The following is a 25,042-nucleotide window of genomic DNA, read 5'->3' as shown; positions in this document are numbered from 1 at the left end:
TCGGCCGGGCCCGGAGGTCCGCGGTGTGACCCGTGGCCTGGGGCGCGGCTCTTGGAGTCACACAGACACGGTTACAACAGCCGTGCATCCTGTCACAAAGAGTCACATAGAAACTATGAGACAGCCTGCAAAATCTACGTTAGTGGGTTTTTTTTATCTGTTCATTTCCTTCTCCCCACCCCTGCCTGCCGGTTTAGATGGAGGGAAACAAGGAAAAAGGACAGAAAGGCGTGTCGAAGACCGTATTTGGTCACGTTTCCAAATTACGTGCCAGCTTGTGATCAAATGAAACACAGAGTTTCATAGAACGGTCTCGAATGTGAGCAAGGCCTTTGCCTGTCACATTACGCAGGCCCGTGACTGTGGTACACAGGTCTCTCTTGGTAATTACCTCCAGGAGCTTTGCTGTAGCCTTAGCTTATCAAATCCGTGCAATTTGTGCAGTGCACTTACCCATCCATCTTCCAATCCATTCAGTCATGTTTCTTCCGAGAGCCGTGATTGGGGTTGGGTGAATCCCCGAGTGTGCCTGCGGGCAGAGGAAGGGGTGGGTGAAGACGTTTCTGCTTGCCTTCCCCAGTCTGGTTCAAGCACAGCTGACCAATGAGCGCCCTGGACAGGTCTCAGCACTCCATGCCGGTGGGTGTAGGGAGATGGAAAGGGGGGCCTTCCTCTCCACAAGGAGCACACAGGCAGACCCCAACACAAGATGCACAGAGAGCCGTGGGAGGAGGGAAGGCCCAGAGGAGAAGTGGCTGGAGGGGGCAGGGGAGAAACCGGTGGGGACAAGGAGAAGAATCTTCCACCGGTTCCAAAAGAGGAACCCTAGCCCTGCTCTAGGAGCTACCTGCTTTGGCCGGAGCAGAGGGTCCACGCAGGCGAGTAAGTGGGGCATGGTGACTTTCAGAAGGCGGTGACAGAACACTGACCCACAAGCAGTCAGGACAGCTGTGCATTTGTGGCCTTTTCCTCCTGGTCCCTCTGTGAGCTGGAGAACACTTTTTTTTATTTTTTTAAGTTTATTTATTTTGAGAGAGAGAACGGGAGAAGGGCAGAGAGAAAGAGGGAGAGAGAATCCCAAGCAGGCTCCACACTGTCAGTGCAGAGCCCTGTGCGGGGCTCGAACCCACGAGCCATGAGATCACGACCTGAGCCGAAGTCAAGAGTCAGACACTCAACCGACTGAGCCACCCAGGCGCCCGAGAGCAGACCCTCTAAAACGCTGTCCTCTAAACCCAGTCTCATTAGGACAGGCCCCCAGACTGGCCTGGTCGCCTGTATCTTCAAGCAGCAGCCAGGTGATCCTTGGGATGAGCCGTCTGTGAAGCACAGTGTTAAGACAAGTAGGTAGAAGAAGAAGGTGGTGAGATCAGGGGGCGAGGGGATGGCGACAGAGTTCAGAAAGGGGAGCGACCTGATGGCCCAGGGGAGGGGCTGGCCGGGGAGGGGCAGGGGAGGGCCCCGCCACACAGTGGGCATCTGCTCAGCTCCTGGCTTCCCACCAGGACGCTGCTGGGACAGCAAGACGGGCTCTGTAGACCGGCTCACCTGGCAGGAGATTCTGAGGTTCCCCTTCTTGCCGTCCCCTTCTCTGGGACACAGTCACTTTAAAGTCCTGGGAGTGGTTCAGGAGGACAGAGGGCCACTCACGCTACCCAGCACACCCGACAGGCTCAGACTGGGCCCCAAAGTTAGGAGAGGTGTAACGTTTTAAATCATTAAGTCAATACTCATAGCATTTATGGTAGAGAAACTTGTAACCATTCACAACTTGCTGGATGGGAAGCCGGAAGGCTACCCAAAAAGTATCAGCTGAACTGAGAGGCACAGTACGCTAAGCCCGAGGAGAGGAGGGGCTGAAGGCGCAGAAGAGGTGGAGGAAAGTAGGGGAGCTGCCTAAGGGACGTCAGTTTGCCACAGCCACGTTCCCAGAGAGAGGAACTGTCTTGGGGAGTCACCACAGTAAGACATCTGGCTCCTTGGGGCGCCTGGGAGGCTCACAGTTCGTGAGCTCGAGCCCAGCATCAAGCTCCATGCTGCTTGGGATTCTCTCTCTTTCCCTCTGTCCCTGCTCCTCGCTCTCAAAACAAATGAACTTGGGGGGAGAAAAAAGACCTCTGGCTTGTAGCCATAACACAACGAAGAATTAGGTCCTGCGAGTACTCCAAGCTGATTGGTCAAAGGTACCGACTCCCACTAACCAAACGCACAAAAGTCTGATGTACAAAACTCCCAAAGGCCAGTTTCTTTCTTTACAGTAACAGCTAGGTATAACTTTCAAAGAGCCATGTACGGATGGCAGTGGGCCCAGGAAATCCTCTGCCTGGGTAGAAAAATTACATGAGAAGCTAAATTCCTAGATCTGTACTGTCTACAGTAGCAAGCAATGACAGGGTAGCACTTAAAATGTGACTGGTCCAAATTGAGATGTTCTGTTAAGCAGAAATGAAACACCGTATTTAGGAAAGAGGCTGGGAAGCTTGCCTCACCCACAGATACAACTAGGTGACACTCACATCTGTGTAAATAACCCAGAAAATGGCCCGAAGACTGGCAGAACAACCTCTACAGCTGAAAGTAAAGAGGCCACATCAAAGAGGGTGGGAAGGGGGAGAAACAGACTGTCACACTGGGGAGCACTCACAGCGGGGACAAACCCCCGCAACATCTGGCTTTGAAAACCGGAGGGGCCAAATTACATGAGTTCTTACAACCGGCAGAACTCAAAAACCTAGAATTTTAAAAATCATCAGGCTCAGCTCTGGGAGAACCAGAGGCCAAAAGGAAACCGAGTCCCTTAAAGAAACAGGACAAAAGACAGCCTGTGCAGATACAACATCAAAGCAGAATTTTGAAAAATGCCTGGGAGGGAGAGTTATTTACTCATCTCCGAGCATATCTGGAGGGACAGAGATCCTAGGGAGACTCCTCCAGGAACAAAGGAGCTGCCTCCCCCGCCTTCCAGCATAAACCCAAGGCCACCTGTAGGAACCAGTGTAGGGACATTTACTACCGAAGGAACTTGTTTCCGCGGTATGCCACTGCCTCAGTCCTGCGCTGAGTCCCCTTCCCCAGGAGACTAGCGCAAACCTTCCTAAGACCACATCCCCCCCAGCTTGGGCACTTTGAGGATCCTCCCCCTCCAACCCGGCTGGCCTTAGTCCCGGGGGCGGGGGCAAGTTCCCTGTCGCAGAGGACCAACGCACAGGAGTAGGAACAGAGGAAGCACAAAGGCAGTAAAATTAGCGATAAAAATCGTTCAAGGGATTCACAAGATCAAAGGATGGAAAGCATGACCCCACATGCCTAAAACATGGGGGAGAAAGGGGTAGATATTTAGTGCTTTAGAAGGGGTTCAAACGGAAGCAGCCATCAACTTCCCATAGACGGTTATATGCAAAAGATGTTACACACAAACCTAATGGTAACCTCAAGTCAGAACCCAGCAGATGTGCAAAAAATAAAGGGAAAGGAATCCAAATCTGTCTCTAAAGAAAAGCCCATTTATAGTGAGAGAACAAGAAAGGAATAGAGAAGAACTACAAATACAGCCATAAAGCAAGTAACACAATGGCAATAAATATGTACATACCTGTCAATAATTCTTTGAATGTAAATGGACTAAAGCTTCCAATCAAAAGACATAGGGTGATGGAATGGATAAGAAAACAAGACCCATCTGTGTGCTTCCTCCAGGAGACTCATTTCAGATCTGAAGATGTGTGCAGATTCAAAGTGATGGGATGGAGAAGCATTTATCCTGCAAATGGATGTGAAAAGAAAGCCAGGGTAGCAATACTTACATTGGACAAAATAGACTTGGAAACAGGCCGTAACAAGAGACAAAGAAGGACGTTAGATATTCAGGGGACGATTCAACAAGAAGATGTAACAATCGTAAATCTTTCTGTGCACCCAACATGAGGGCACCCCAATACATAAAACAATAACACATTAAAAAAAGTAACCGATAGTCATACAATAGTAGGGGCCTTTAACAACCCACTTAAATCAATGGAAAGATCATCCAAACAGAAAGTCAACAAGGAAATACTGGCTTTGAAGGGGACACACAAACACAAAGGGAAGGGGGGTACCTGGGTGGCTCAGTCGGTTAAGCGTCTGACTTCACCTCAGGTCATGATCTCAAAGTTTGTGGGTTTGAGCCCCACATCAGGCTCTGTGCTGACAGCTTGGAGCCTGGAGCCTGCTTCGGATTCTGTGTCTGCTCTCTCCCTGCTCCTCTCCCACTCACACTCTCTCTTCAAATATAAATAAATTTTATTATATCAAATATTAAAAAAAAATTGGGAGGGGAGAAGGAAGACACATTGGACCAGATGGATTTAACAGATATATTCAGAACATTCCATCCTAAAGTAGCAGAATTCACATTTTTTTCAAGTGCACATAATAAGTCTCAACAAATGCAAAAGGATCGAAGTCATACCGTGCATCTTTTCTAACCACGGTGCTATGAAACTAGAAATCAGCTATAAGAAAAAATGTGGAAAGAGCACAAATACATGGAGGTTAAAGGACATGCTACTAAACAATGAATGGGTCAACCAATAAATCAATGAGGAAATAAAAAAAAATACGTGGAGACAAATGCAAATGAAAACACAATAGTCCAAAATCTTTGGGACGCAGCAAAAGTGGTTCTAGGAGGGAAGTTTAAAGCAATACAGGCCTATCTGAAGAAGCAAGAACAATCTCAACCTAACCTTCCACCTAAAGGAGCTAGAAAAAGAAGAACAAACTATAGAAGCAAGGAAATAATAAAGATTAGAGCAGAAATAAACAAAATAGAAACTTTAAAAAAAAAATTAAAAAAAAAAAAAAAAAAGAAACTTTAAAAAAATAATAATAGAACAGTTCAGTGAAACCAGGAGCTGGTTCTTTGAAAAGATCAACAAAATTGATAACATTTTAGCCAGACTCATTTAAAAAAGAGAGAGAAAGCTAGAGGACGAAAACGAGATCATAAAGAGGAGAGGGCCTCCTGGGTGGCTCAGTCAGTTAAGCATCTGACTCTTGATCTCAGCTCAGGTCTTGACCTCAGGGTTGTGAGTTCAAGCCCTATGTTGGGCTCCGTGGTGGGTGTGTAGCCTACTTCAAAAATGCAAAAGGAGAAATAAAAACTGACAGCTCAGAAATAAAAAGGATTATTAGAGAGTATTATGAAAAACTATATGCCAACAAATTGGACAACCTAGAAGTAATGGATAAATTCCTAAGAGCATATAACCTCCCAAAACTGAATCAGGAAGAAATAGAAAATTTAAACAGACTGATTATCAGCAATGAAATTGAATCAGCAATCAAAAACCTCCCAGAAAAACAAAAGCCCAGGACCAGATGGCTTCACAGGTGAATCTACCAAACATTAAAAGAAGAGTTAATATCTATTCTTCTCAAACTATTTCAAAAAATAGAAGAGGGAGGAAGATTTCCAAATTCACTCTATGAGGCCAGCATTCCCCTGATACCAAAACCAGATAAAGACATCACATAAAGAGAACTATCAGCCAATATCTTTGATGAACAGAGATGTGCAAAACTTAACAAAATATTAGAAAACTCAATCCAACAATATATTAAATACATCATTCACTGCAATCAAGTGGAATTTAATCCTGAAATGCAGGAGTGGTTCAATATTCACAAATCAATGAACATGACACTTCACATAAATAAGAGAAAGGATAAAAACCACACAATCCTTTCAATAGATGCAGAAAAAGCACCTGATAAAGTACAACCTCCATTCATGACTGAAAAAACAAAAAACAAAAAACAAAAAACATCCACAAAGTAGGGTTACAGGAAACCTACTTCAACATAATAAAGGCCATATATGAAAACATCACAGCTAACATCATCCTCAATGCTGAGAATTTGACAGCTTTCCCCCTAGAGTCAGGAACAAGAGAAAAATGGTCACTGTTCCCACTTTTATTGAATATAGTACTGAAAGTCCTAGCCACAGCAATCAGACAAGAAAAAAATTTTAAGGCATCCAGACTGATAAAGAAGAAGTAAAATTTTCTTTTTTTTTTTTCTTTTTTTTTTTTAACGTTTATTTATTTTTGAGACAGAGACAAAGCATGAACAGGGGAGGGTCAGAGAGAGGGAGACACAGAATCTGAAACAGGCTCCAGGCTCTGAGCTGTCAGCACAGAGCCTGACGCGGGGCTTGAACTCACAGACCGCGAGATCATGACCTGAGCTGAAGTCGGCTGCTTAACTTACTGAGCCACCCAGGCGCCCCAGTAAAATTTTCAATATTTGCAGATAATATGATACTATAGATAGAAAACACTAAAGGGGCAACTGGATGGCTCAGTTGGTAGAGCGTGCAACTCTTGACCTCAAGATCATGAGTTCAAGCCCCATGTTGGGTGTGGAGCTTACTTAAAGATTAAAAAAAAAAAAAAACAGGGGTGCTTGGGTAGCTCAGACAGTTCAGCGTCTGATTCTTGGTTTCGGGTCAGGTCATGATCTTACGGTTGGTGAGTTCAAGCCCTGCATCAGGCTCTGTGCCAAGCCTGCTTAGGATTTTGTCTCCCTCTCTCTGCCCCTCCCTTGCTTGCTGTCTACCTCTCTCGCTCAAAAATAAATAAATAAGCATTTGAAAAACAAAAATCCAAAAAAAAAAAAAGAAAACCTTAAAGACTTCACCAAAAAATTACTAGAACTGATAAATGATTTCAGTAAAGTTGCAGGATACAAAACCAATGTACAGAAATCTGTTGCATTTCTGTACACTAATAATGAAGCAACAGAAAGAGAAATTGAGAAAACAATCCCATTTACAACTGCATCAAAAATAACAAGATACCTAGGAATAAACTTAGCCAAAGAGGTGAAAGACCGGTCATCTACAAACTATACAACATTTATGGAAGAAATCGAAGATGACACAAATGAAAAGACATTTCACGCTCACTGATTGGAAGAACAAACATTGTTAATGTGTCCGTCCTATCCAAAGCAATCTACAGATTTAATGCAATCTCTATCAAAATACAACAGCATTTTTCACAGAACTAGAACAAACAATCCTAAAGTTTGTATGGAACCACAAGAAAATGGGAAACAAAGCTGGGGGTATCACAATTCCAGACTTCAAGTTATATTACAAAACTGTAGAAATCAAAACAGTATGGTACTGGCACAAACACAGACACATACAGTAATAGAACAGAATAAAGCCCAGACATAAACCCATGATTATACAGTCAACTAATCTTCAACAAAAGAGGCAAGAATATGCAATGGGGAAAAAAATCTCTTCAACAATGGTGATGGGAAAACTGGACAGTTACAAAAGAATGAAACTAGACACTTTCTAATGCCATACATGAAAATAAACTCAAAATGGATTAAGGACTTAAATGTGAGACCTGAAACCATAAAAATCCCAGAAGAGAACACAGGCAGGAACTTCTCTGACATCAGGCATAACAACAGCTTTCTGGATAAGTCTCAGAGGCGAGGGAAACACAAGTAAAAATAAACTATTGCGACTTCATGAAAAGAAAAAGCTTCTGCACAGCGAAGGAAACAATCAACAAAACTAAAAGACATCCCACTGAAAGGAAGAAGATATTTGCAAATGACATATCTGATAAAGGGTTAGTGTCCAAAATATATAAAGAACTTTTACAATCAACACGTAAATAATCCAAATTAAAAATGGGCAGGTGCCTGGGTGGCTCAGTCAGTTAAGATTAAATACCCGACTCAATTTCGGCTCAGGTCATGATCTTGCAGTTTATGGGGTAGAGCCCCATGTTGGGCTCTGTACTGTCAGCATGAAACCTACTTGGGATTCTCTCTCTCCCTCCTCCAATCACACGTGCACATTCTCTCTCTCGTTCTCTCTCTCAAATATAAATAAAACCTCAAAAAAATTGGCCAGAAGACATAAACAGACATTTCTCCACAAAAGACACACAGATGGCCAAAAGACATATGAAAAGATGCTCAACATCACTTATCATCAGAGAAATGCAAATCAAACCACAATGAGATATCACCTCCTATCTACCAGAATGGCTAAAATTCAAAACACAAGAAACAACAAGTGTTGGCGAGGACGTGGAGAAAAAGGAACCCTCGCGTACTGCTGGCGGGAATGCAAATTGGTGCAGCCACTGTGGAAAGCAGTGTGGGGGTTCCTCAAGAAGTTCAAACCAGAATTACCCTATGACCCAGTCATCTCACTACTCGGTATTTAGCCAAAGAATATGAGAGCACTCATTTGAAAAGATATGTGCTCCCCTATGTTTATTGCAGCACTATTTACAATAGCCAATTGATGGACCAACCCAAGTGTCCATTGACAGATGAGTGGATAAAGAGGATGTAGTGTGTGTGTGTGTGTGTGTGTGTTTGTGTGTGTGTACATACATATATACACAATGGAATATTGCTCAGCCATTAAAAAGAATAAAATCTTGCCGTTTGCAACAACATGGATGATCTAGGGAGTACAATGCTAAGTGAAATAAATCAGAGAAAGACAAATACCATATGATTTCACTCATATGTGATATTTAAGGAACAAAGAAAAAAGAAACCAACGAAAGAAAAGACCCTTAACTATAGAGAACACACTGATGGTCACCAGAGGGAAGGGGGTGGGGGGATGGGGTCACTCTAAAGTGATGGGGATAAGAGAACATTTATCAAGATGAGCACTGAGTAATGTACAGAATTGTTGAGTCACTATGTTGGACACCAGAGACTAACATAACACTGTGCATTAACTACACTGGAATGAAAATAAAAGGAAAAATTTTCCATGAAAAAGTAAAAATAAATAAATACCATATTTCAACGATATAAGACAAAAAACATATAAAATATCCTATTAATTTGTATATTAACTACATATTAAAATATTTGACATTTTACATATATTGAGTTAAATGAAATATATTATGAAAATTGAGTTCATCTGAGTCTTTTTAACTTTTTTCGTGTGGCTGTGAGAAAATTTAAAATTACACCGCCCACATTTGCGGCTTGCATGATACTGCGTTTGTGCGGTGCCCTCTCTGGTGGAGCCGTGACCAGCCTAGACGCTGGGTAGGGCTGGGAATTGTTTCTGATTATTCAAATGTTTTTTTAAATATAGATTTTTTTTTAAGTTAATTTATTTATTGTGTGAGAGAGCAAGCAGGGGAGGGACAGAGAGAGAGAGAAGCCCAAGCAGGCTCCGCGCTGTCAGCGCACAGAGCCCGATACAGGGCTCGAACTCACAAACTGTGAGATCACGACCTGAGCCGAAATCAAGAGTCAGACACTCAACCGACTGAGCCACCCAGGCGTCCCTGATTATTCAAATGTGTGAGGACGTCAGACTTTTTTCCCTAGGCTTTCGGTGACTAATGGACAAGACCTGTTTCTAAATATGTGAACGATGCTCACACTGAAGTCCACCTTGCTGACTTGGACAGCTACTCGGTTCTTTGTGCCACTGTGTGCTGACTGTGTGTGCAGGTGTGACGGGGGGCCTTGCTTTGGCCCTTCAACGACTTCCGGTCACCACTCACCGGGCAGCCAATGTGGCCCGCGTGCCTCCAGTCTTCCATCAGAAGACCCAGCTAGACGGGCTGTTGTCTCCCTCAGTCGGGAAGCCAGATGGGAAGGGACGCAGGCCCATATCGCTCCTGCTTCCCGCCCCCCGCCCATCTCCTCACCTCCTGTGTTTCATACAAATGAAAGCTGGTTGCAGAGACCACTTTCCTAGGGAAGGAAAAGCAGACAGGAACGGGCCACCAGGACAGGGTGCATCCTGTAGCCCCTCGAGAAGGAGTCCATGTTTTCTCTGTAAGCTGTCTTCTTGTTGACTCTTGACCTGTTAGCAAGTGAGTACAGATATCAATCAGGGTCACACAGGGTGCAGGCGGGAGGAACTTGAGGAAATTGGGCTTGAACAAATGTCAAAAAAGGTTTCCATATGACAGTATAGCTTGAGTCCTTAAGAAGGGCCCACTTACCCAGAGCTTGGCCACAGAAATTTCCTGTCTGACTCACCCCAGCCTCCACCAATCTGTCAACACCTTAGGAAACTGATGTTTTCTTTTTCTTTAAAAAAAAATTGTGTTTAATGTCTATTTATTTTTGAGAGAGAGAGGGCACAGGGGAAGGGCAGAGTGGAAGACACAGAATCCAAAGCAGGCTCCAGGCTCCGAGCTGTCAGCACACAGCCTGACGTGGGGCTCGAACTCACAAACCATAACATCATAACCTGAGCCGAAATCAGACACTTAACCAGCTGAGCCACCCAGGTGCCCTGGAAACTGATGTTTTCTCAACAGCTTTCCGGACATGCTATCCTAGATTATATATTCCCTCTTCTCCTAAGAAAAGGACACAAGTTACATTGAGTGAATTTGGGGCAAGGTTCTCCCTTTACTTCTCAGCTCCTGCTATGAATGTGAGTCATATCTACTTCAGCTCAAGGTCGTGGGAATACTGACTTCAGAAACCTAACTGCAAGGTGGATGGTTTCCTCTTTTCCTAAATTGTTCTTCGCTCTCAAACTGGCACCACCTCAGAGACAGTACATTCTCTAAGGCTCTGTCACTTGCACATTCAATTAGCAAATGCAAAACCATCGTCAGAATGAATTAACACCATATTACAAGCAGATGTGAGAAACTTTTAAGAAAGCCAAGTTACGCATTTTATGTTCCTCTATCAAAACGATTCCAGATTTCCAAATGGTGTTAAAAATTAAGTATTGCATTTTTTTTATTATAAGAGTTTATTTTTTTAGAGCAGTTTTAGGTTCACAGAAGAATTAAGAGGAAGGTACAGAGCTTTCCCACATACCCCCTGCCCCCGCACGCAGCCTGCCCCGCTAGCCGCATCTCCCACCAGAGTCGTCCATTTGTCACAACTGAGGAGCCCACACTGACTCATCACAATCACCCACAGCCTGTAGTGTAGTCTATGCTGGGGCTCACTGTTGGTGCTGTACATCCCAGGCGTTTGGACAAGCGCATAATGACATAACTGTGATACGAGACAGAAAGGGAAGAAGAAATGCAGTCCCTTCATTGTGCAAGCTTACGACGTGCACGTGGTTTCTGGGCTACAGTTCAGGAAAGAACTCCGCAGTTGTGCTGCACCGAGACATGCAGAGCAGAGCTCGTGGAGGCCACGGTGGTGGAGTCTGCAGGCCAGAGTGCCTATGGCAGGGAGCTGCCCAGACAAAGAGTCTCAGACATCTGCAGAGAGATCCCCCGACACTCTGCTGGCTGATGCTCTCTCTGCACATGAGTGAGAAAACTCTACCCAAACTGGGAAGGAACCATGACAAAGGAGCAGAAAGAATTCTTAGAGCTCATGCAGAGCTGGGAATAGTTTGTGTTCCCACCAGCTGGAGCAGAAAGAAAGACAAAAACAGGAGGCATCAGGGAGGATTCTCAGAAGGGTAGGAACTCAGCAGTGGGCTGAACTGGACCCAGACTAAGACTGAAAGCTGGTCTGCACACCCCCTGCAACAAAGCTGAAATGCAAGCCTCCAACAGATCCACTGATTTCAAGTAAATTAACTGCAGGCCACAAAAAATGATTTCCAGTACTATTTAAAGGAATACAGTGAAATCCAGCACTCAAAACTGTAAAATTCATAGTGTCTGACATAAACTAATTACAGGCATGTAAAGAAGCAGGAATATCTGATCCATATCCAGGAGAAAAGCGGATCAGTTGAAATGGAGCCAGAAATGGCAGGGATGATGGAATTCACAGGCAAGGAGGTTAAGAGCCAATTGTAAGTTTGCTCCGTATGCTGAAGAAGACAGAGGAAAGTAAGAGCGTGATGAAGTACAAATGGAAGATAAAAAATGAAATTGACAGAGATGTAAAATACAGCAGCTGAATGAAACATGCACTTTGGAAGATTGGCAACTGATGAAAACATAGCAAAAGAAACTATCCGAAGTGAAGGGAAAAGAAAAAATATGTTAAAAAAGTAAACAGCACAACAGTGACCTGTGGTCTCATGGTCTAACATACAATAATTGGGGTCTCAGAGGACAGAGGTAAAGGGGAGAATCAGACAAAAAAAAATACTTGAAAAAATGGGAGCCACAGTTTTGCAAATTTGGTGAAAACTGCAAACCCACAGGCACAAGAAACTCAACAAGCCCCATGAAGAATATACCCAGTGAAAACTCTGTAAAGGTAACTCATAATGAAGTTGAGGAAACCCAAGGGTAAAGCAGGCGGGCTGAGGGGCAGGAGCGGGGGTGAAGTATATGCAAAGGAGCAAAGAGAAAAATGACAGCAGACTTCTCCTAGGGAGCTATGCAAGCCAGAGACAGTGGAGAGAGATCCTTAAAGGACTAGAGGAAAAGAAAATGATAAACCCAGAACTCTTTGACCAGCCAAAAACAAAGCAAAAATTCTTCACAAAAGAAAGCTAAATACAGGCATGCTTCATTTTGTTGCATTTCACTCTACCGAGGCTTGCAGGTAATGCATTTTTTACAAATAGAGGTTTTGTGGCAGCCTCGCATCGAGCAAGTCTGTAGGTGTCATTTTAACAACATTTGCTCACTTCATTTCTCTGTGTCACATTTTGGTCATTCTCACAATATTTCAAACTTTTTCAGTATTATATTTGTTATGGTGATCAGTGATTTTTGATATTATGAATGTAATTGCTCTGGAGTGCACAGACCATGCCCATTTAAAACAGCAAACTTGGGATGCCTGCGTGGCTCAGTCGGTTAAGTGTCCAACTTTGGCTCAGGTCATGATCTTGTGGTTCGTGGGTTCAAGCCCCACGTTGGGCTCTGTGCTGACAGTTCAGAGCCTGGAGCCTGCTTCGGATTCTGTGCTCCCTGCTCCTCTCTCTGCTCCTCCCTGATCGCTCTCTGTCTCTCTCAAAAATAAACATTGAAAGAAATTATTTTAAAAAATAAAACAATAAAACAGCAAACTCAATTGATCATTGTTTATGTGTTCTGACTGCTCCACTGCCTGGCCATTCCTCTGTCTCTCTCCCTCTCCACTGGCCCCCTATTCCCTGAGACACAACAATATTGAAATTAGGCCAGTTAATAACCCTACAATGGCTTCTAAGTGTTCAAGTGAAGGGAAGAGTCACACGTCTCTCACTTGAAACCAAAAGCTGCGGGTGATTAAGCTTACCAAGGAAGGCATGTCAAAAGACAAGACAAGACATAAAGCTAGGCCTCTTACACCAAATGGCTAGCTAAGTTGTGAATGCAAAGGAAAAGTTCTGGAAGGAAATGCAAAGGGCCACTCCGGGGAACACACAAATGATAATAAAGTACAACAGTCTTATTGCTGATGTGGAGAACGTTTTAGTGGTCTAGATAGATGCCCAAACTAGCCACGACATTCCCCTAAGCAAAACCCTCATCTAGAGCAAGACCCTAACTCCCTTCAGTTCCACGAAGGCTGGGAGAGGTGAGGAAGCTGCAGAAAAGTCTGAAGCTAGCAGGGGTTGGTTCTGGAGGTTTAAGGAAAGAAGCCGTCTCTGTAACGTTAAAGTGCCAGATGAAGCCGCAAGTACTGATACAGAATCTGCAGCAAGTTATCCAGAAGATCGAGCTGAGATAATTCATGAAGGTGGCCACACTAAGCAACAGGCTTTCAGTGCAGACAAACAATTTTCTATTGGAAGGGGACGCCATCTAGGACTTCCATAGCTAGAGAGAAGTCAAAGCCTGGCTTCAAAGCTTCAAAGGACAGGCTGACTCTCTTAGGTGCTACTGCAGCTGGTGATTTAAGTTGAAGCCAGTGCTCATTCACCACTCCCAGAATCCTAGGGCCCTTCAGAATGATGCTAACTCTACTCCACCTGGGCTCTGCCCGTGTGGAACAACAGAGCCTGGATGACAGCACATCTGTTTACGACACGGTTTACAGAATAGTTTAATAAATAAGAAAGCAGAGTGGGAACACTTCCCAACAAATTTTATGAGGCCATAAGGTACTATGAGAAAAACCAAAGATCCCATGAGAAAAGAAAATGAGCCTGGGTGGCTCAGTCGGTTGAGCATCCGACTTTGGCTCAGGTCATGATCTCACGGTCCGTGCGTTCGAGCCGGCATTGGGCTCTGTGCCGACAGCTCGGAGCCTGGAGCCTGCTTGGGATACTGTGTCTCCCTCTCTCTCTGACCCTCCCCCCCCCTCGCACTCTGTCTCAAAAATAAATAAACATTAAAAAATTTAAAAAAAAAGAAAAAAGAAAATGGGGAACAAATACTACTCATAAACCCAAATACAAAAATCCTTCGCAAGATGTTGGTAAATGAAATCATACAACATAAGAAAAGGACAACACATCGTGGACACATGGGGTTCATCCCAGGACTGCAAGGCTGGCTTTAACGCTGAAAACTCAATCAATGGAGTTCACCGTATAAACGCACTACATAAGAAAACCACGCAATCATCTTCATAAAGGAAAAAAAAAAGCATCTGACAAAACTTAACAGTGAATCTTGATTTAAAATATCAGAAGACTAAGAAAAGAGACTTTCCTCAACAGAATAAAGGACATCTAAGGAAAACATCACTCTTAATGTTGGAAGATGATTTTTTTCCAAGTTTGGAAGGAAGCAAGGATGTCTGCCCTTATCACTTTTATTCTCGTTGGAATGAAGGTCTTAGTACAATAAGGCAAGAAAAAGTTGCACAGATGGGGTCTCATAAAAGAGAGGGTTTGATCATTTACTTTTTCCCTTTGCACTAAATTTACTTTTGACACTTAATGCTATTTTATTAAATAATCAGCTGCTTTTTGGCAAACCTTACTAATACCTAAATTACCAACTACGTATAACAATGAATTTTCACAGAATTGAGGGCATGAGGAAGACACTCTGTCTCAGAACCTTGAATTTGGCTCAAATGTACGAGGAGTATTTCGTAGCCTCTTTTCAGAAGTGTCCTCTGAAGTAAAAAGTCCAGGAAAAAGAACAATGTTTTTTTGTTTCAACTTCCATTCGTGTCAGAAGACCCTTGGGGAAATCTACCAGAAGGAACTTTTGTTCTCCTGATTTGGGTGTGTTTAGAAGCGATAAACCTGGAGGGTAGACATGGGATGCTCCTACCTCCCGTCGGACCCGGGGGGTGGCCTCGGAACCCTCGACCACAGTCTTCTCTGGTGAGCCACCCCCGTGCAGCTGAGCGGATACCTGGAAGGAAATCTGTTTTCTGTCGCTGGAATATGATCTGTTTACCTGAGGGAAAAGCATCCATGATTTGGGCTGTACCCATTCGGGCTCGCCTACCTGGCACTGGGCTGATCGGGATGTTTAGTTCTTGTATAAAATATGAAGGTATTTATATCTGAAAATAGCCCAGCCACTCGACTCCAGGGCAGAGAGAGTAACGGCTACAGTCTCTCTGTTAAGTTCATGAAGAAGTTCGGGGGTCAGAGGGCTGAGTAGACAGAGTTTCTAGCTGTCACTTAGGACCCGAAATATGTTCACCTTTAAGGGAGGCATATTTAACTTGTCTTTTTTAACAGTTCCAGGAGTTAAATGGTCATAGAGTTACATGGTCCAGTCTCCCATCCCACAGGCAAGGGGACTCGGGGCGCAGGGAGGCCTGCGTGACATTTTAACAGTCTGCACTTAGGGTGAGCCAAGCTGTCTCAGTCCACACAGACTTCTATAATTGAATTACCAGACTGGGTGGCTTATAAACAACAGAAATCGGCTTCTCCCAGTTCTAGAGGCACCAGCAGATCTGGTGTCTAGGGAGGGGCCGACTTCCTGGTTCACAGCCAGCCATCTTTTTTCTGTCCTCACAAGACATAAGGGGTGAGGGGGCTCTTTGGGGTCTTATAATAAGGGCACTGATCCCATTCATAAGGGTCCCACCTCATGACCCAGGCGCCTTCCAGAGGCCCCACCTCCTAATACCATCACACTGGGGGTTAGCATTTCAACAAGGAAATTTGAGTGTCGGTGGGGAGGGCACAAACATTCAGCCCATAACGCAAGCCTTGTTGTGTACCCTAACCCCTGTGCAGAAACCACTACAATAGAGATGGGGTCTTCAAGAAATTTGGAGGGGCACCTGGGTGGCTCAGTCAGCTAAGCATCTGACTCTCGATTTCGGCTCAGATCATGATCTCGTGGTTCGTGAGTTTGAGCCCCGCATCAGGCTCTGTGCTGACAGTGTGGAGCCTGCTTGGGATTCTGTCTCCTGTCTCCTTCTCCCTCTCGCTCTCTCTCTCTCTGCCCCTCCCCTGCTCGCTCACTCTCTCTCAAAATAAATAAATAAGTAAACATTTAAAAAAAAAAAAGGAAAGAAATTGCTGGAGATCCGTGTCATAACCAAAGTTACAAAATCGAACCTAATGATGGTTTTCGACGTAACCTTTCATCTAGCAGTTGGAGGTGGGTTCCTTCAAGTTGACTGTGTATCTCCTACCTTGATTCTGGGGGAGATCCTTGATTTGGGGGGGACACAGATCGTCCAGCCTCGGGCCTCTCGTGCTTCTGAGCTGCGGGGCCCACTGCAAAGGCGGGAGGAGAGCCTGCACCCAGGCTTTAGGGTAGGGAACCCACAGGTGGTCTGAGGTCCGCAGTGGACGTCAACCACTGTCAGTACGTAGGTGTGGACTCACACACCTTCAAACCAAGTATTAGGGACAGTCATGGCCACCACTGTTGGACTCATCTGTCTGCCTGTAGGCCATGAGCCAGCGGTCCCTATGGCCGGTTGTCTCCAGGGACTTCCTGCCCCCTCACTCTGTCCCCTCCTGCCCCTCGTCTACAGGGGGAGCTGACCATGACCAGCGACATGGAGAACTTACAGAACGCCCTGTACCTAGACACGGTGCCAGAGCCCTGGGCCAGGCGAGCCTACCCCTCCACGGCAGGCCTGGGAGCCTGGTTTGTGGACCTCCTCGACCGAATCAAAGAGTTGGAGGCCTGGATCGGAGACTTCACCATGCCTGCCACGGTGTGGCTGACAGGCTTCTTCAACCCCCAGTCCTTCCTGACCGCCATCATGCAGTCCACGGCCCGCAAGAACGAGTGGCCACTGGACCAGATGACCCTGCAGTGTGACGTGACAAAGAAGAACAGGGAGGACTTCAGGAGCGCCCCTCGGGAGGGGGCCTACATCCATGGCCTCTTTGTGGAAGGCGCTCGCTGGGACGTACAGGTAAATCTTGGGGTGGGACACCCTCTGTGGGCTGATTAAATTACACATTGCCTCCATAGAGTGTGATTGTGCAAAGGGGATGCCCCGGACCTTCTGACCTGGGTGGCCTTTCCTTGAGGCTCTCAAGGCACTCTCATGCAGCCAGGGACGGTGCGGAGAGCACAGGCTTTGCGCCGATTAAAAGCAAGGGCTCTGGAACCAAACTGGCTGGATCTGAATCCCAGCACTACCATCCGTTAACTCTGGGACCTTGGGACGTGGGTCTACCTCTCCAAATCTCAGTTTCCTCGAGTGTGAAAGGGGAAAATAAGAGTTGCTGCAAAGATGAGTTCATATGCGGGGACACCTGGAATTGTGCCCGGCACACAGAGAATGCTCCAGAAGTGTGAGAGTCACTAACTCTCGAGCTATCCCTGATGCTGGCTGCCCGCCCTGGGGATGTCATTTCACCTTCCAGGGCCACTTTCCTCATCCACGAGCTCTAGAAGGACAGGAATCCCTTCTGCCTTTTACACTGCCCCCATCTCCAAAGGGAGCCCAGTAGATACTATTTCAACGTGACATTCTGAAAGGGTTCCTCACTGGAGCCTAATAAAGATTTGACTCACCCTAAGATTGGCTGGGATAAATGACATGGGCAAGGATGGATACCTCCAGAACAAGTTCACGTTTGTGATAACACATGATCTGGAAGAAGTACTTAGTCACATATCCCGCTTGGCAAGTGCCACTTAACTATTCCTAGCTGTTAGTACAGAGTTAATGGGGAAAAACTGTCAGGTGATCTAAACTCTAGGGACGCCTGGGTGGCTCAGTCAGTTGAGTGTCCGACTTCAGCTCAGGTTACGATCTCACAGCTCGTGAGTTTGAGCTCCATGTTGGGCTCTGTGCTGACAGCTCAGAGCCTGGAGCCTGGAGCCTGCTTTGGATTCTGTGTCTCCCTCTCTCTCTCTGCCCCTCCCCCACTTGTGTGCTCCCTCCCCCTCTCTCTCTCTCTCTCAAAAATAAACATGAGGGAAAGAAAGATCTAAGATATCATAGAAGGCCACGTAGGCCATGTAAATATACATACAGAGCTGTACTGGATTAAACAATGTCTACCAAAATTCGTGTCCACCTAGAACCTCAGAATGTGCCCCTATCTAGACATAGGCTCTTTGCAGATATATGCAGTTGAGGTGAGGTTATACTAGAGCAGAGAAGGCCCTAAATCCAAGGATTGGTATCCTTATAAGAAGGCCATGTTGGAAACACAGAAGACAATGCCCTGTGAGGACAGAGGCAGAGATTGGAGTGATGTATCTATAAGCCAAGGAATTCCAAGGAAGCCCCCAGAAGCCAGGAGAGATACATGGGATAGTTTCTTCCTCAGGGCCTCCAGAAGGAACAGACCCTACCTACACCTTGATTTAAGACTCTGGCCTTCAGGAGTGCCTGGGTGGCTCAGTTGGTTAAGCAACCGGCTCTTGGTTTCGACTCAGGTCGTGTTCCCCAGGTTTGTGAATTTGAACCCCACTTCAGGCTCTGCACTGGCAGTGTGGAGCCTGCCTGGAATTCTCTCTCCTCCTCTCTCTACCCTACCCCTGCTATGCATATGTGCTCTCTCTCTCAAAATAAAGTTAAAAAAAAAAGAAAAGAAGAAAAATTAGCAAAAAAAAAGTCTGGCCTTCAGAACTGTGAAAGAATCATTTCTGTTGTTTTAAGCCACCAAATTTGTAGTAATTTGTCATAGGAGCTCTATGGAACCAATCAAGGGCCAACAGAGAGGAGAGCAAAGTGGGACAGTGTTCAAACAGCCTGAACCTTGAGAAGGAAGCTGACTTCCCCTTCTCCACCTGAACATTTGTCCAAGATTCTGTGAGCAGGGGGGTCACACCTGGATGCTATTAGGTGTAGGGTGCTGTAGGGTGGCCAGAGCTAGAATATCAAAAAAAAAAACCAAAGTGAGCAAGTGGGGAAGAAGTTCAGAAGAATGCCAGCACTGTGGGGGAGGGGGAAAAGACACTGATTCCAATCATCTAACTCCAGTATTTTATGACCTTGTTTCTATATAATAATAACTTCCCAGGACACCTGGGTGGCTCAGTCAGTTGAGCATCTGGCTTTGGCTCAGGTCATGATCTTGTGGTTCATAAGTTCGAGCCCCGCATTGGGCTCTGGGCTGACAGCTCAGAGCCCGGAGCTGCTTCGGATCCTGTGTCTCCCTCTCTCTCTGCCCCCACCCCTCACCCTCTCTCTCAAAAATAAATAAACATTAAAAAAAATTGTTTTATAAATAATACTAATAACAACTTCCCAAAAAGCAATACCCGCCCACCAAGAACTCTTAGTCTCAGTTTCTACCCCCAAAAAGATGTCAGCAAAAACATAAGAGTAAGAATGTCCAAATATCCCCTCCTCCATAAAATAACACTGGCCCCACATTATCAGAGCTTAACTTTTGCACAGGACTCTAGAAATCAACTAAAGGCTTTCGGCAACCCAAGGAGTATTTAGTGAAGAAAAATGTCCAAAGCTCAGTAAGAGAATAAGCTTTGTGGCCTTTTAACTTGCCCTTTTCCCATCCCCATCCCCACCAACTCTGTGGTGGCCTCGAAAACCAATGCGCTCTAGTCACAGTGAACACAGCAGCCTCCCAGCCACTGGAGGGGGCAAAACGGAGTTGGAGTACTTTCAAAGACCCATTCCCAGAAAACGGTCATTATTTTCCCTATGTGGTGGTTTCCAGGAAGACCCCACTTACAAGTCTGCTTTACTTGACCAGAGTTGGAGCTCACCCAGGGCAACAGCCTTTCCCCCCTGAAGGCATGTACTGAAAACAAAGACAACTATTTAACCTCCAGCTTGCCTGAGGTAGTAGATAACAGTGGAGCAGGGGCGCCTGGGTGGCTCAGTCGGTTGAGCGTCCGACTTCCGCTCAGGTTCACGATCTCGCAGTTCGTGAGTTTGAGCCCCGCATCAGGCTCTGTGCTGACAGCTCAGAGCCAGGAGCCTGTTTCAGATTCTGTGTCTCCCTCTCTCTCTGCCCCTCCCCTATTCGTGCTCTCTCTCTGTCTCAAAATAAATAAACGTTAAAGAAAAAATTAAAAAAAAAAAAAAAAAGAACCTTGAAAGCCATCCATCACTTCCAAGGGGTCCTCCATTGGATGAACAGATGATTTCTCTTAAGAAACCATGAGGTCAGAAGACAGTGGAATGGAAGTCATAGTGCTGACAGAAAGACTGTCAGCCAAAAATTCCATATCCAGTAACACTATCTTTCAAAAATGAAGGAGAAATTAAGACATTCCCAAGTTTAAAGAGAGAGAGAGAATTCACCACTAGCAGACCAGACCTATAAGAAATACTTAAGGGAGGGGCGCCTGGGTGGCTCAGTCGGTTAAAGCATCCGACTCTTGATTTCGGCTCAGGTCATGATCTCATGGTCATGGGATCAAGTCCCACATCAGGCTCTGCAATGAGTGTTGAGCCTGCTTAAGATGCTCTCTCTCTCCCTCTGCCCCTCTCCCCTGCTTACTCTCTCTCAAATAAAAAATTTTGAATAAAAAAAAAAAAAGAAAAAATACTTAAGGGAGTCCTTCAGAATGAAATGAGTTACAAGACAGTAACTCAAGTCCACATGAAGAAACAGAACACCAGCAAAGGTAATTATGTCTGTAAATATATAAGAAAATATAAATGGATTTTTGTTTGTAACTTTTATTTCCATCCTGATTTAATGGACAATTGCAGGAAGCAATAACTTTAAATCTGCTGATAAGCAGAAAGATGTAATTTGTATCATGAAAACAGCACAAGGTCTTAAGCAGAGGAAGGGGAAGGAAAGGAACATATAGAGGAATAAAGTTTTGTCTACTACTGAAATTAAGTTGGTATTCATTGAAGTTGATGTTTATATACTGAAGTTCATTGTAATCCCTAGGGAAATCACTAAGAAAATAATTTTTTTATATAGTAAAAGAAATAACAAGGGAATTAAAATGATACACTGAAATAGATCTATTTAACACAAAAGAAGGCAGCAATGGAGAAACCAAGGAACAATAAAGACCCAAGACATAGAAAACAAAGAGTCAAATGGCAGATGTAAACCTTACCTTATCAGTAATTACATTAAATATAAATAAATTAAACACTACAACCAAAAGGCAGAGAATGGCAGAATGATTTTTTTTTTAATGATACAAGTATACGCTGTCTACACGAGATACACTTTAGATTCAAAGACACAAATAGGTTAAAAGTTAAGAGATGGAAACAAATATGCCATTCATATAGAGAATTCAACCATAATCACTGAAGGCACCAATACCCCACTACTCATGGTGGCTGCCCATGGTTAGTTTCTTGGGAGGGGTGGGGGGGAGAGGAGGGATGATGAAAATGTTCTGGAATTACAAAGTGATGATTGTACACTAAAAAACACTGACTTGTACATTTTAAAAGGGTTGGTTCTGAGGTACGTGTGGAAAAAAGAAAGGTTCTACCCCTTCTCCCACTCCCTGCCATAAACACTCAGTTGTTGACGTTAAGGGAGTGCCTACTGTTTCCCTAAGATCTGTTACTCATCGTGCCTCATACCAGCCTCTAACAGAACTGAAAAGGCACATCCTCCCCTTTAAATGCATTTCATGGAGGGGCACCTGGGTGGCTCAGTCGGTTAAGCATCCAACTTCAGCTCAGGTCATGATCTCAAGGTCTGTGAGTTCGAGCCCTGCATCAGGCTCTGTGCTAATGGCTCAGAGCCTGGAGCCTGCTTCAGACTCTGTGTCTCCCTCTCTCTCTGCCCCTCCCCTGCTTGCTCTCTGTCTCTCTCTCTCTGTCTGACTCTCTCTCTCTCAAAAATAGTAAACATTAAAAAAAATTAAAAATAAATAAATACATTTCATGGAAAATGAGCCAAGCTCTATCCATAGTAGAAGGGGATCAAAGTCACCAGGGCAACTGCAAGGTGTCTGTGAATCGCTCTGTATCAACATTTCCCACAGTAAGTTCCATAAAACACTAGTGCCATAGGAAATAAATAGATTGAAAAGAAAAGAGTCCTGTGGTCAAATAAGTTTGGGAAGCACCAGGTTAAATAAAGTTCACCTCTTTTCTTTACTGCTAGGACTTCCTGTCTTCAGTGTATGGTAAGCACCTTTTCCCAAGCTTATTTGATACAGGAATGCTTTTGGTCCTCAGAACATTTCTCAGGACTAGGAAAAAAAAAATAATAGTAAATAAAAATAAACAGCCCCACATCACTCTATTCATTCATCTCAGAAAACCACAGAGGCCCCAACTAGAAAGCTCCAGAAGTTAAGTCCCTATCACATGAGTAAAGATACAACAGCTCCGCTCAAGAAGTCAAAATGCTCTAGAGGGTGAAGGAGGTCCCATATGAAGCTGAAAAAGACATAACCGAGCCCTTAAAATCTAAAGCATTTGCTGGCACGAACTGTGTCTTCCTCTTCTTTCAAAGCCCTAGCACCTTCCATAATGACCATCTGGCAAATAGTTGCATTCGATATGCTTATGAAGTGAATGGACGAGGAAATAAAAATAGAGGCTCAAGTCACAAAGGGGGTAATCTGTATATGATACATAACAACTTCTAGAACTCTCCTTCAGAAAGTAATTTAGGCTGGAAAACAGAAATCGGTTTCCCGCATCTCAGCTGCCGTCCCATCGTGGGTTAACGATTCATAAGGCAGCCAGGCCTTCCCAGTGTCTCAGCTGCTGGGCCTTCTGACAGGAGGCTGGCTGGCTGGCTGCACTCTGTGTCTGATCTAAGGTGGCTCCTTTCATGTTCTTGTCCCCAGGCAGGGGTCATTACGGAGGCGAAGCTGAAGGACCTGACACCCCCCATGCCCGTGATGTTCATCAAGGCCATTCCTGCAGATAAACAGGACAGCCGCAGCGTCTATCCTTGTCCCGTGTACAAGACTTCCCAGCGGGGACCCACCTATGTGTGGACTTTCAACCTGAAGACCAAGGAGAAGGCATCTAAGTGGGTTCTCGCTGGAGTCGCTCTGCTTCTCCAGATTTAGCCACTGAGAACACAAGGCCGGGCTGGAGGCTGCCCAGAGGGACAAGGCGGGGAGGGGTGACACAGATGCATAGATAAGAAATCGCATGTACTTGGGGCACCTGGCTGGCTCAGTCGGTTAAGCATCTGACTTCAGCTCAGGTCATGATCTCACGGTTTGTGAGTTCGAGCCCTGCTGACAGTTCAAAGCCCGGAGCCTGCTTCGGAGTCTGTGTCTCCCTCTCTCTGCTCCTCCCCTGCTCATCCTGTCTCTCTCTCTCTCTCTCTCTCTCAAAGATAAACAAACATTAAAAAAAAAAAAAATCACATGTACTCACAATTCTGTAGAATTCTTGTAGGGAACCCGGAGAGATGTGCCTACAATTGCGGCGACAGCTGGACGAATTCGGCTCCAGGAACGAGCGGGGGAAGCATTTCACAACACTGCACCGTTCCTAATAAAGTGATTTATTCTTCGACTGTGTCTGGTCTCAGCTTTGTGAGCAGGCAGAGTCATAAATGATCCTGGAGAGACCAAGAGAAACGAACCACAAACACCTGAGCCCTGATGTAGTTACACGGCACGGTACCCAGTGCTCCGCTCCCAGCTACTCCATAGACCAGTGGCTGTCAGCATCGCCCCGGGGTCAGAGGCTGCATTGTGACCAGTTACTCTGGATCAGGGATTGCCAAATTTTTTCTGGAAAGGGCCACTCGGTAAATGGTCTATGCTTTGCAGGGCATTTTTCTCTGCTGCGATGACTCAACCCAGAACATAAATAAATGGGTGTGGCTGGGCTCCAATAAAACTGTATTTACAAAAACAGATGCTGGGCCACATTTTGCCGATCAGTGATCTAAAGGACAGAGGAAGTATACATAGGACATGTATCCCTTATTAACTCACACATGCATTCAGTAAGTTAAACACTTACCGTGTGCTGAGAACACAACCGTGAATGAGGTTGTTTCCCAGTATCTCTATCATCCTTCAGATTTCAGAGGGACCCATGGAGAAACCCTGTGCCTGCAGCTTTTTAGCCTAAAAGTTTTCTAGATTTTTCTCTAATACATGTTCGCTGGAATCCCAAAGAGCTCCACTGTTTTAAAGAGCTCTTATAGGAAGGTCTGTTTGCTAAGAAGAGTCCAGGAGGGCCCAGTATTCCTTCTGGAATCATTACCGCCCCCCCCCCCATATCCTTGATGAATTAGGATTTACAACAGGGGCCCTTAAACTTGAGCTGCAATCCGAGTTCCCCTGGAGGGCTGGTTAATCTCTCTCAAAAATAAACATTAAAAAAAAAACCTGAAACATAAAATCCCACCACCCTACAAATCTCTGCTGTACCGAATACAAAATCGAACGCTGGTTCCTCCATGATTTTCCTGCTTTCTGCCCTGTGGTTCCTGCACTTCCTAATGAGGGGCCTTCCCCCTCACCTTCATGCTACAGGGGGGTTAAAAATCCCTCTGGAATCCAAGAAATCCAACTTGAGTTTCAATCTGCCGGTTCGTGCCTACAGATCACTGCCCTCCTCCCTGGTCCTCACCAGCAGCAGTAAACTTGGAGCAGGCAAGAGGAGGACGAAGAAGGAAGGAAGGTGAAACTCCCACACGATGAGAGCAGGACACTGGGGGGGGGGGGCGTGTGACTTCGAAGAGGGGACACAAGTGGGCAGGTTAGATGTATGTGTCACACCCCTAGACAGAATGGACATTACATCACTAACTACTAATGACTTCTTCCTAATATCTACTGACAAAATGGGGTAATAAAGGTAATTTTAAAGCACAGAACACTCTGGAAAAGTAAAATTGATAGCCAGGAGAAAGAGGGGCAGGTTGAGG

General features: G+C 45.1%; 1 protein-coding gene across 1 annotated transcript in view; it reads left to right on the top strand.

Moving 5' to 3' along the window:
• The window catches only part of LOC125927583 (dynein axonemal heavy chain 9-like), a 170,665-nt gene extending 147,183 nt beyond the window's left edge, over positions 1–23,482 (top strand). The window contains exons 23-24 of the mRNA XM_049638084.1: positions 16,795–17,184; positions 22,989–23,482. Coding sequence (XP_049494041.1) covers positions 16,795–17,184; positions 22,989–23,216 — 618 coding nt within the window. The 3' untranslated portion in view covers positions 23,217–23,482. The remainder of the gene's footprint in view (positions 1–16,794; positions 17,185–22,988) is intronic.
• The last annotated feature ends 1,560 nt before the right edge of the window (positions 23,483–25,042 follow it).

Source organism: Panthera uncia, chromosome E1, assembly GCF_023721935.1.
Source record: "Panthera uncia isolate 11264 chromosome E1, Puncia_PCG_1.0, whole genome shotgun sequence".
NCBI classification, from domain to species: domain Eukaryota; kingdom Metazoa; phylum Chordata; class Mammalia; order Carnivora; family Felidae; genus Panthera; species Panthera uncia.
The sequence above is the reverse complement of the archived record's forward strand: the minus strand, read 5'-3'. Positions and strand labels throughout refer to the sequence as shown.